Source organism: Leptinotarsa decemlineata, unplaced genomic scaffold (genome assembly GCF_025532065.1).
Source record: "Leptinotarsa decemlineata unplaced genomic scaffold, Ldec_3_MD MMD2_tig00001064_RagTag_RagTag, whole genome shotgun sequence".
In the NCBI taxonomy this organism is placed as follows: domain Eukaryota; kingdom Metazoa; phylum Arthropoda; class Insecta; order Coleoptera; family Chrysomelidae; genus Leptinotarsa; species Leptinotarsa decemlineata.
In genome coordinates this window covers 14,589,623-14,602,437 of record NW_027412558.1, presented here as the reverse complement: position 1 = coordinate 14,602,437, position 12,815 = coordinate 14,589,623, and the positions used below count along the sequence as shown (strand labels likewise).

The 12,815-nt window shown below is 33.1% G+C and overlaps 1 protein-coding gene across 27 annotated transcripts in view; it reads right to left on the bottom strand.

Moving 5' to 3' along the window:
- The window catches only part of Tlk (Tousled-like kinase), a 298,447-nt gene that overhangs the window by 63,421 nt on the left and 222,211 nt on the right, over nt 1-12,815 (bottom strand). Inside the window, exon 1 of one of the 27 annotated variants that reach the window (XM_023157829.2) lies at nt 9,304-10,015. The exons of 25 other annotated variants lie outside the window; for them this stretch is intronic. Coding sequence is in view for 1 of the 2 variants with exons in the window: in XM_023157819.2 (XP_023013587.1) it covers nt 6,899-6,958 (60 nt within the window). In the remaining variant the exon portion in view is untranslated. Of the gene's footprint in view, nt 1-6,898; nt 7,058-9,303; nt 10,016-12,815 lie in introns of those variants that run through there. One more of the 27 variants, XM_023157819.2, reaches the window with a different exon arrangement.

Sequence of the window (12,815 nt, the reverse complement as noted above, 5' to 3'; positions counted from 1 at the left end):
CATGTAAGACTAAAATGGGACTGGTTTGAAATTCTTTGTCTTACACGGGTTTTTGGTGCAACTGTACTTGGAATGACCTTCGTATAAAGTCTATTCAATCAGAATACCCCTGCCAACGCCTGCTAAGTTTAATATGAGTATTTGTTTAACGAATGTATACCTATGTGGGTTTGAAACAGGTAAAATGATGTATTTTGTTGTGAGTGTACATTTCAAGTGACGTCACCTGAACATTTAGAAATCGAGCGAGTCCTTCAAAATTTTAATTATATTGTTTGATACCTTATAAACTTATAAAATATGGAAATAAAAAAATAACGAATATTGAAAGAACTGAATAAAAATTATAAATTAAAAAATATATAATCTGATTCAGAACCCCGTTTGAAACATTTCTCAACAGTATAGGTAGGTACTCTGTGTACGTTTGACTTTAGATTATTATTTCAAGGTAAAAGTTGTAAAAGCTATCAAGAGTTCTTTTTTGCAAGTCATTCTTGGACTATAATTTAGTAATAGGCGAGTTAGGTATTTATTCTTTTGAATTAGTTTTAAAAGGTATTGTAGGTACTTCATTTTACTTTAAAATTATTCCACTTTCTCATAGAACATTTTTCATTTTCTTTGCATATCTAACGTGAACATACAAAGCAAAATCAAATGGGGAAAATATTGAAATATAAGTTACATGTGAATCATTCGAAGATTGAAGTTGTTCATTCCAAAAGCAACAGAATCAGTAAAAAATTATTAATATTAAATTTGCAGAGCATACGAAGTATTTATGCTTAACAAAACTGAAACATTGAAAATATAGTCATAAAACCTACAAATGGAGATTTAAAGATATAATGATATATAAAAATCTGTTTAAATCTGTTTATCCGATAACCAGCTGTCGCAACCCTATGAACGACAATCCCCAGAAGTTGAAACTTGTGCGAGCTAAGTATTAACGAGGTCTTACCTTTTAACGTGTTGGACGATAGCAAATGAAGATCGATCGTTCAGACTAGAGCTTCAACCACCGACCAACACGGCAGTCAATTCGAGTGTAGTATAATCAAAGGGAATGTATAAAATATGCAATAATAATACAATGTATACTACATGGGCTGAAAAGTTTCGGGCCTAACACATAGATGGCATTCACGGCTTTTTAGGCAAAAGATAAATCGTTCTACAAAAGTGGTATTGAAATGTAAGAGCGGCGCTGGAGTATGGCTCAAAGACCAATGACATACTTTCCGATTTCCGAGCGGGTTTTTCCAGCGCGGTTTTCGAGCGGAAATTGCTGAGTAAAAATCGCTACAGGGAGTACAGCTTGTCAAATATAAAAAGAGCTTTAAGAATTCGGTTTTGACCTCGCCCACTAGATCCGCGTTCGTTAGAAAACAGTGAGAGTGAGAGAGAGAGAAAAGACAGAAATATTTCTCAAGTCTCTTCCTGATAGTGTCCGCGATTTCCGAGCGATTTTCTGGCAGCTCGGAAATTGCGAAGTATGTCACCGGCCTTAATGAAGATTAATTAATGAATAAAGTCAATTTTCAACAAAAAAAGGTTTTTCTTTTTTAGGCCCGGGACTTTTCAACGATATTTATAATCGTTAGTAGCAGATGTACAAAAATTTTAAAAAACAAAAACCGCTTTCTCATTACCACTTTGTAAGTTGCAGAAGAGTCGTTTACAGTAAAGTTAATTTTGAAACGTCATTCAAATAAGCTTCTTATTTCGAAGACATTTTACAAGAAAGAGTAAGTTTGTAGAATTTGTCAATTTCATCGAGCCTTCGATTGAATTCACCTGTGATATATACGTGAATAGCTCAATGAATATTCTACACTTGACTATCACAAAAATTATTATCAATCATGATTTTATATTTTTCCTCGAATCATCTTATACGGATATTATCATCATACATAATTCATAGACACATTCATACTGTCATAATATAGCAGCATTCAATAGTATTTATTCTTCACAGACTATTGAATATTCCACGTTCAGAAGGCAATTTTCAAAGAGAACTGACTTTTGTTAAACAAATTTCTGTCAACAACGGCTACAAAAAATTATAGAAACAAGCTTTGAGCCAGGTCTAACCAATTTCAAAAAACGATAAGAGAATTATGTGACATTACCCTACATTAGTGAATTCATATTTTTTGAAAAAGATTTGGACGTAGCCGGAGCAAATAATCAAATAATAATTTGAGCAAATTTATTAAAAATAATAAAGACATAATATCATTGTCGGACAGATCGGGTGCACATAAGTTGACTTTAGTTTTTGTCCTAAAATTTATACTGGCCAAACTAGGTGACTTCTTCCATAAGAATAAAAGACACAATCAACATTTGCAAGCCATCTTTTTACAGAGAGAAACAAGTTCAATCATGGTTACGAAGTATTGCGTATTGAAGAAGTTCAATATATGAAAATAACCTTTTTCGTATTTATTTTTTCTTCACGGAAACGTTATTTTATAGAATCTACGTTACAATTTTATAGGACCCGAAATTTTTTGGTACTATCGATCCTGAATAAACATAGGTAACGATGAATTTTTTTGTGTTCAATAACAGTCTTTACAGTTATCAAGATAGAGTCTGCTGGACACTCATCACAAAAATCATTTTTCTTCATATTCTCGAAAGAGTTTTGGTTATTTGAAGATCTATTAATTTTTCCAGAATTCATTATTTTGCTTACTGAAGAAGTTTGATGTTGAAAATAATTTATTTTTGAAACCATATACTTTAAAAATGACTTTCGAAGAAGAAATCACATCTTGAATAGAAAATTCTGTGTTCCATTTGGAAAAATCAATAGAAAATTGTTTTTGAGTGTCGACTCAGCCAGTATTAGAAAAAAGTTCAAGGTTAAATTATTATTCAATGATAAAAAATACAATCTTCAAATATCTTGCAAAAACGTATTTGTTGAGGCATAGCGTTTATGTGATATTTAATATCATAGTTCGTTTAGTATTAAAACAATCAATTAGTGTTGCTTTAACAAATAAAATTAACTACAATTCACCTAAAATTTTCCACTCTTCTCATTTCAACATTAGAATAGTGTGTATTACGTGTGAAAAATTACTGAATCAAAATATGGTTCACAACTGGAAGATTCCATTACCTGCTTTCAAGACATCATTATCCTTGACGAAACCGATGACTGATTAAATAAAAATACCACAAAAACACCTCCAAACAAATACTTTTTTTTGTAGTGCATGTAAACAATTAATAACCAACGTAGCTGGGCAATTGTCAGAATACATGTTTTTTTGAGTGTTTGTGTTAAATTTGGCAAATGTTATTTCTCAACCAATGATTACGATGAAATCAGATGTCTCGAACGAATATATATATATATATATATATATATATATATATATATATATATATATATATATATATATATATATATATATATATATATATATATATAATTGATAATTTAATAAGTCTCCACATAGTAGAAGAAGACACCTCACAAACATTCTCGAATGAAAATCGTTTCGGTCTCGTGAAAGTTATGCGTCGCACCGTAAATGAAAATCGCTTCAATTTTTTCTTACAATGGACGAGAATTGACCATTTTAGAGATTGTTGACCTTGTACCTTTCTACTAGTAAAACCGAAAACTAAAAGAGAATATTCTAACTGAACAATTATGTTCATTGTCGTACTGACATTTTTTGTCGTTTTCATAAACAAAAAATAACTTAACAAACCTTATCGGGTTGTTGTAATTGCCATATGGCAGATGAAAAGGAATATTTTTAGAAATATCGATATTAATGCGCTTGTCTTCAGGAAATTATTAAATGTTCCGCCATTTTGTAGTAGGTGAAGATATTGACTTCATATTCTAGGGTTGTGAAGTATTCGTCGGGAGCTTCAAAATGATGTGTCACAAGACCCCCCTTTCAATTTAATTTTTTTCCCAAATGGCGCCCAGTCGCCATCTTGAAAGTTTCATCTGTCAATTTCACTTCAAAATAAAGTATTCATCGACTAATTTCATTATCCCAAAGGGGGAGAGCATTAAAGAAATGCACTGTATGAAGATAATTCGATGAACTGACACCTAGGCAATACTCATTTGGAACCCAAACTTGAAACTTTATATAATTAAAATCCAACTGAAGGTCATCTGATAAAATCACGTCATCAAAAGCACAGCAACGCTTCAACATTTTATTGTAAAATGAAAAAGTAGAACGTGATCGACGATTACCACACCTTAATAAACCAACAATAAATGTCGCAACAAGTTGACACTTTCTTTTCTGAGACCGATAAATCTGTACGTAGTAAGCTTCGTTGAATTCAAAAATAATCAAAATAAATTTTAACGGGAAATTAATAACCGATTTGATCGAAATTATAGATGCGATCACTTACCAATAGCAACAGCTTACTAAAACGCGAAGAAAATTAACATAGAGCTCCGAACAATTTTCAACAAAATAAGTTATTTATAACCGAGCAGATAATGGAATACGAAAGTTTTATTTAGATAAGATATGTAAAGCGGAAACCAATGTTGGTCGAGTAGGTATTCTAAGGTATTTTCATGAACAAACAAAAACTAATAATTAGCTTCAGCTCTCACAAATCAACCATGGTACCAAAGTCTATTACATCTTCGTAAAAGGTTAAGATGAAACAACTTCATGAAAATCTACAATACATTCAAACAGTTATAAACTACTCAAAAACTTACTCTTTAGTAACTATTAACTGTTAAACGACATAATTTTATAATCCAGAAGAGCTCCAACAAGTCATCATTCGGAAATATTTATTGTTTGATGTCTTCATCAATATATGATACACTTTATCCATTATTCCAAATATCATATAGTGATATCATTCCTGGAAATTCCAATTCCACATACAACTTGTGTTTCCTTCTCAACAAGATCAAAGATTTATTAGCCGACATTACCATTTTATGTTTCATAACGATCTTTTATCGCCGACTATATATACTAAGAATGCTATGATTTTGAATGTCCAATTTTGTTGTAGAAAAAAAAAAGCCAAAAATCGTTTGTTTCACAAAGGTGGAATAGGTTAATTTTCACTTTTTTTACTTCAAAATAGACACATACGTTCAGAACAGTGGCGAAAAAAATCCTTGAGTGAATCCGATGTTTCAGAAAACATATTATAAGAAGCAGTTTAACGAATGTGTTTAGCGTATATCTGGTGATGTCACCAGATATACGAAATGCGCAGCCAGCTAGAAATCACCAATAGTTTCAGAAGTTTTGGTCTAAGCAACGTGAAAGTTCAATTATATTTTTTTGTTTGGTACCGTTTCATCTGGCTATATATTGTGAACGTATATTACCTAGACACACCTCGAAACATACTAATATACTCAAACATATCGTTTCACTTTTATTTCTTATTGCTGCAAAATATCCAAATCTGAATAATTAGAAACGCTTTTAACCATTAAATTCTATACAAAAATAAGTCCTTATTCTTGTTGAAATAATCCATGACCATGAATAAGTCCACCTGTGATAAATTACTTGTGTCTGCCTTTGAATTTTTCTTAATTGCACCTCTTTTTATAACAGTTCAGATGTTGTACCGACAATCCTGCATATCTCGTGACGTCACACTATCTTTCGACAAACGTGCAGTTCTAAAGTCGCGTATGTTGATAACGGCAAATGCTTTCAATTTTAAATGTGTGCCATGGTATTCTGGATGACAAGCACTTTTAGAGAAACCTTTTTTTAAATTGAAGGCTCCCTAGAGCTACAATTATTTCTAATTTATAAAGAAATGTATTCTTGGTTCATTTACCCATTCACCTACAATTCCCTATCACTCGCTCTCAGAAAGTACATACGACAGATTACAAATTACTGAATCGTCAACAAGCTAAAAAGGGCATACATATTTCATATTTCTCTGCAGTTACACTGTATAAATAGCCCTTATTAGAAATGATAACTCTTTCCACCCTGTAGAACAAGGGCGTTGCAAGAAGACCTGGGGAAGGGAAGTAGAGAGAGAACAGGAAATGTACCAGAGACTTTCCAAAACATGTGCAGGGTAGGATAATCTACTTGACGCGCGAACATATCGAACAGAAAGGAAGAAGAAAACTACGCCGTCAGCTCGAAAGGAGCCGCAATTCAATCCATCAAAGTTTAACAAACGCATAAAACGGTTACGAAATCATGTCGGAAATCGTCGAACGATGCTGAAATAACAATTAACAGAGTTAATTGGTGACGAGTTCGTTGTCTCATATTGTAATTTAAAAACGTGTCCATTTCATTCCATAAAAATCATTTCCAAGATACATTTACCGATGTTTTATGCTACTACTCATCGTAGTGTGTGAATTTAAGTCGAAATTAGATGAAAAACAATGGATTCCATTTATCGCAACTTCCAAGTGGGTAATTTATTTCATTGCTAAAAAGACACGGAACGGGTTCATGTTGTCACGGAAAGTAATCAAACATCGTAAAAAAACCCGAACAATTTCGAATCGGCTCAGCGACGACCATAACCTATGCTAGCCTTGTTATTGTAAACAAACGACAATCGTTCGGTTGTCGTTATCGAACTTCGATCAAATCGCAACCGCTCCTCTAATACAGAATTTCGATCGCCGACCACGCGAGTCGAACCCGATCCCGGTTGATGAGATAACCAAACAAGCGACCGAGTCAAATTAATGCGTCAGACGCGCCAAGAGCGCGCGTTAAATCCCCCAGAACGTCTGTGTCTGGCCGCCGCGTAAAATCAATGAGAATCGTGAGAGTAGGTCAACAAGCCTATGGGCGGCGGGAGCACGTGTTTCGACGAGCCTAACGTCCCGTGGGACGGTGCTCGATTCGCCTACCTGGTAGCCGTAGTTGTAGCAGTATCTCTGGACCAGAAGAGCCTGGATAAGCCCTTCCATAGCGCTTGTAGCTGCTCACACCGCACATGTCTACATATCCACCACACCAGCACTGCACTGCACCGAGACAGACCTTGCAATGCCATTCATCGAGGCCATTGGACTGGCAACAGCGCCTTCAGCTATCAGCTGGCGCCGCGTTCGGTTGCTGTCGACTCACGGCGCATGACACCGGTCTTTCGCTCTTGCGGCCAGACTGGGCTCATTTTCCGAATAAACGATCATCGGCGTTGTCACGGTTACGAGAAAGGCGGCAGGTCTGATGAATTGAAATACCGAACAGCTGCTAATTGTAATTGAGTAGCTCCTATACACACATTGTGTAAACCGGCTTAGTCAGGACCGAACTCTCTTTCCAACAAAGGAATAACAGTTAAGAGTACTAAATGAAACAACTATCATGTTTGTTAAATAAAATCAATATTTTAGAGAGATTTTTTTCAAGTCGAAAATTTCTCAATAAAATCGATATTAGATCTTTTTGATTGAACGAGAAGAGATGCAATAACAAAAATATACGGTAATCTGCAAAGCTGGCAAAAAAAGCTGGGTGGTTTTGGACTGTAATAGTCCAAAAAATTCAGTTACTAAACCAAATTAATATTTTATAATTTTGAAGTAAATCAAATTATACCCGGTTGGATATAATTTTTCAAAATATGAATAATCACAGAAATCAGAGTAAATTCAACATTTGGATGTGCAGAATATCATAGGTCTATTCATAGATGGATAGGTCTTCGTGCTCACTAATATAGATTTCCTACAAATTTTGGTGGGCTGTTAAACAGATTAAAACATGATTTTATTCCCAATTAATTCTATATACATACACACATATTCTTAACTCATAGGTAAATCTCAATATTGTACAATAAAAATCTGAACATATTCAATTTCTATAGTCATAGCCATATTATTTCAAGACATCTTCAATGGTAAACAACATTTAACTTGATCAAATGAAGATAAGTTGGGAATTAAGAAATTATTCATTCTAATTAAAAAAGGTTCACTGTGCCTTGTACTGAAATATAAGCGTCTGTATTGAATACGTTTTTTGAAACATGTTTGAAAAATTAAAATGCAATCGAAAAATAAATCAATCATAAGTATTATTCTCATTCTTATATTTTGCATCAAAGTGTAACATTGGGTCAGTTTCTAATGTCAAAACTGAACCTCATATACAAAGCCTACATGCTATTAGTCACTATATGTGTGCATGCTTTATCTTCCAAGAAATTAGTTTTTCTTTCAACCAGCTACCGCCTCCTTACGAACGATAATCCTCAATAGTCGAAACTGGTGCGAGCTCAAATTTAACGAGGTCTTATCTTATAACGTGCGATTCCTAGCACGTTGAAAGGTGAGACATTGATTATTCCAACACCAGAAAGGGAATTATTGAAAAAGTACTCCAGATCATGTTTTACTTATCCAAATATCTTTCTGCATGATATTGAAGATTCCTTATTGTGAACTCATAAATCATTACGTGGATAATTAATGAATCAATACCAATAATATGCTGGGCAATCTTGATGGAGTTATATTCATATTCACAGAATATTTTTATTGGATTGTCAACCATACATTGAATAGGTAAAAAATTTCAAATCTTGAACAACCTACAAAGCTGACAAGTAGTTCGTAGGTATTTGTCTTGTATCTAAATGAAATTGTAGTCTCTTTAATCCTTAAATAGAAAAATCTGGTAGTTTAACTGGAATCATAACAATACTGACATGATTTGATAATTCAACTGAAATTATAAAAATGAAGCTTTTTGGCAGTTCAATAATTTTTTTATTAATATATGGATATTACTGGAGTTTCATCCCAACACCAAACCGTTATTTTAACACCTCAACACGTGTTTCGATTAATCTTCTTGAATATGCTAACTTGGTGATCGAAACACGTGTCGAGGTGTTAAAATAACGGTTTGGTGTTGGGATAAAACTGCAGTAATATTCATTACTACACCAAAGGTTCCAAACAGTTCATCGCAAGCAAAACTTTTATTACTGAAAAATGTGAATCTGAATTGTGACTGAATTTCGATAGTCATCAATCATAACAACTCATGTCACAATTTATATCGAAAAATAAATTTAAGTTTTTCAATAACCATATTTGATGATTTCAACTTCCAAATCTGCGAACTGTTTTAGAGAAACAATATTTCACTATCATTATAGGTATGCCCCAAAATTGTTTCTTACTCAAAAGTTCACATCAAAAATTGATCGGCAATGTATTTTTATTATAACACTCAGTGAACGATATAAATCGAATGTTCCAACATCAGAACAAGGCAAATAAATATAACATAACCATACCGATCAATAACGGACATAGAAAACCAGGGTCACGTTCGGATACCTCGAGTCAAGGAAACGCGCAGCTTGGCAACGTCGCTCCGCAACTAATCGCCGAGACGCGGTCAGGAATGTTTGCCGATGCCAACTTCGGAACTTCGCTTACATTTCATTCCACGTCTGGCAGCGCCGAAGCGAGCACGCGTTCGCGATGGAGCTCGCTGAGATTTCGCGCGCGAACCTGCAACTCGTCGACGGCCTACTTTGCGTTATTGTTTTGAGACCGTTGACCTCGGAGGAGCGGACAGAACTAAATGAACGAGCGCAGTTTGAGGATGAACCCAACTTGTTTGTGTGACGGCCGAGGATAATCTGTCGGATCGTTAAAAGTGCTTTCGACCTCAAAAACCGGAACCGGAGGCGAAATGTGAATTGTGTGCGCGAGATTGTGTGTATCGTGTGATCTCCATTCGCCGATTGTTGTGCTCTAACTCAAATCTCGGGTGGCGTTGAAAGTCAGTGGAGATTTTTTTTTTCTCGCAGGTGCCGCGTTTTTTTTTTGAAATATTCAACAATATAACTAATTCTCAGTCCGTTGGCAGCTGTGTTTGTGAAAGCGTATTCGGGGTATTTTCCAATATTTAAATTGTTATTACACTGAATTTTAATATTTTCCGTTTGTGATACAGTGAAATTTGATTGTTTGACAACATGTAAGCCTTATTATTCGATGAATAAACAGATTTATCGAATTCTAGAGTTTTTTTCTGAATGAAATTCAAAAGATTTGGACAAGAGTTCAAAGGTCAATCGGTCAAAATGGGTGCTAACTCATAATTTTCGAAATATTGCTAAGCAAATGAGTTGAGGGTATAGAAGCTTTGTTTCAAAATACAAATTTTAGGATTATAGTAGAATTCCATAACGGTAGACACTGAATTTAAATAAATAATATTGCATTAAAACTAAAACATTGTTGCCAATGCTGTGATTCTATAAACCTATTTTATTATAATTTTTCCTCATCTGTTTAGTAAAATTTTTGCATTCCACTGCAAGAGACAGCAAAAACGTCATTCAAAGTTTATTTGTTGGTTGTTCTGCCAACAAAAATGTTTTAGGCCCATTCAATATATTAAATAAATTTACTTTTAACATGAGAGAGATACCATAAAATGAAAGAATCAACTCACTGCCATCCTATGCTAATACGAATTGAAAAACTGGAAACTAAATGCATCTATTATACTTTCGAATAATCTTCGATTGGCGTAACTGTATCGAAATAAACAAAATGAACATTGTGGGAATTTACAATAAAAGTGAAAGTATGTTAAGAATTAGATCAAAGTGGTAAACTATATGTTCTTAAGTGATTGTGAAATGAATGGTTCAGATCATTTACAGTTGCAAATCATATTATAAACGCGGAAGAATATGAAAATTTATTATCTGAAAAAGTGTTGAAAAATGTAACAGTGAAACTCGAAATTGCCATAAAAACTCAATTACATGGTGAATGAAGTCAGTGACTCTAATTTAAACACCGTTTGGTGTAAATTACTCGTTAGTCTTTGATAATGTTTCCAAACAATCCACCAAAAATAAACTACAAAGAATTGTTATACATACTGATCTGAGAGCATCGCCCAAAATGTTTCAACGGATTAATTTTCAGTCGAGTTGATATCATGAAAAACTATACGATTATTTGAATACTATAAAAAAAAAGTCGATATGTAACAGCCAAAAATGCATCTCGTGAATAACCGATTTATTTTCAACAAATATGGAAAACACCTTGCAACAAATTTCTTAAATGATAAAAAATTAAAATGAGGAACGTATTATACATATTTTTCAAATTTAAAAATGATAATATCTTGAAGGTTGACTAGCAGCTCAGAACCTTCAAATTCTTTGATTAAACATATACTACAACCGAATATTATGACAACGCTGTAAAGTTGAGAAAATATTCTTAAATTACCTTGTGAAGTGAAAAAAATATAACTTTTCTAACAATAACTCATTGAGATTGAAACAAACGCGTCCCTGGTAGTTTTTAATATTTTCATCAATTTCTGAGAGACTTATTTGGAAGAAAAACTATATTTTTCGATTTTAAGAAAATATATCCATATTTACCGCGTTTTGAGAAAACTTCGTTATCACATAATATGCAACAACATATAATGTGAAGAGTAATCAAAACGATTTTTGAGTTTAGAGAGCGATATTAATGGAACATTCTAAATTACAATTATAAATCATTAACAATGTGAACAAACGCCCTGGCAGCAAATATTTTAATTCATTCTCCAAGTCATTATCAAAATATCTGTTTTCAATATTTAACACAAGTTGTCTGATGTTTTCCGGGTTTTTTAGCCGGCAAGTTTTTATATCTGACGTTTCGCCTGCTACTGCGGCAGACAATATCAAAGGCGGCAACGGTCGAATTGCTTGCTCCACCTTACTGCGATGCGCATTAAAATAAAACAACAGCTAATGAACCCGGAAATATCGGACTAATTGTTGAACACCGGCTGTGAAAGCCTACATACACACCATATAATAAACATTTTGTAGAAGAATTAATATTTTCGTAGGGTGAATATTGCAACTAGGCTAACTACAGTTCAGCTATTTTAGAAAAAACTCAAATTTATGTTGTCCAGGGTTGGCAGGTTTAAACCAATATGCTTGAAACCATGGTTTGAATCAAGGTTTAAACCAACTGGTTTTTTTATTAGGTTTTTCTCTCTATATTGTTGATATTATTCTGATAATGAAAACTACAGGTCAATAAACTACAAATAAAAATTTGATTTTTTTTATATATTTTTAATTATACCAATAATTAACAGAACTGTAATTTTACACTAGTAATATTAAAAAATTTTTTGTGATTGAGGATGTTTTTTTGTTAAATTAATTTTGTGTGTGTGTACAAAAGTTGTCCTAATCATTTTTTTCATTGTTTATTACTATTATTGTATGAAATAATTTATTGAGTTTTTAAGTACCTACCTATTTAGACTTATAATACTTTGTTGTATCAAATAAACCTGATTTAAACCAAATGATTCTAGTTTGAATCAAAAAACCTGTTTTTTTTTTAAACAGGTTTTTGCCAACCCTGTCTAAGTTATAGACTTTCTTGATGATAATAAGTGGTGTATGTAGTTACTGATTGTAGTAGATATTCATCCCACGTTTTAACCACCTATTATTCTGAATACGAATAAATTAATCCATCGAAAACGTGCATTTCAACAGTATATATTCCCTGTGATATGATCAAATCGACCACCAATAAACTTATCTAATACTGTTTTTTAATCAACGATATTTCAAGTTCATTGTTGAAAACCATCAAAATCTCATTAATACAGTTTATTGTATGATTTTCACTATGAAAGGTTTTGCAAAAACCGCGACACGTGTTTCGCTACACAATAGCTTTCTCAAGCGTAAATAATAAGTTACTTCTAAATTACAACTAGTTTATACTCAACATATTACCTCCT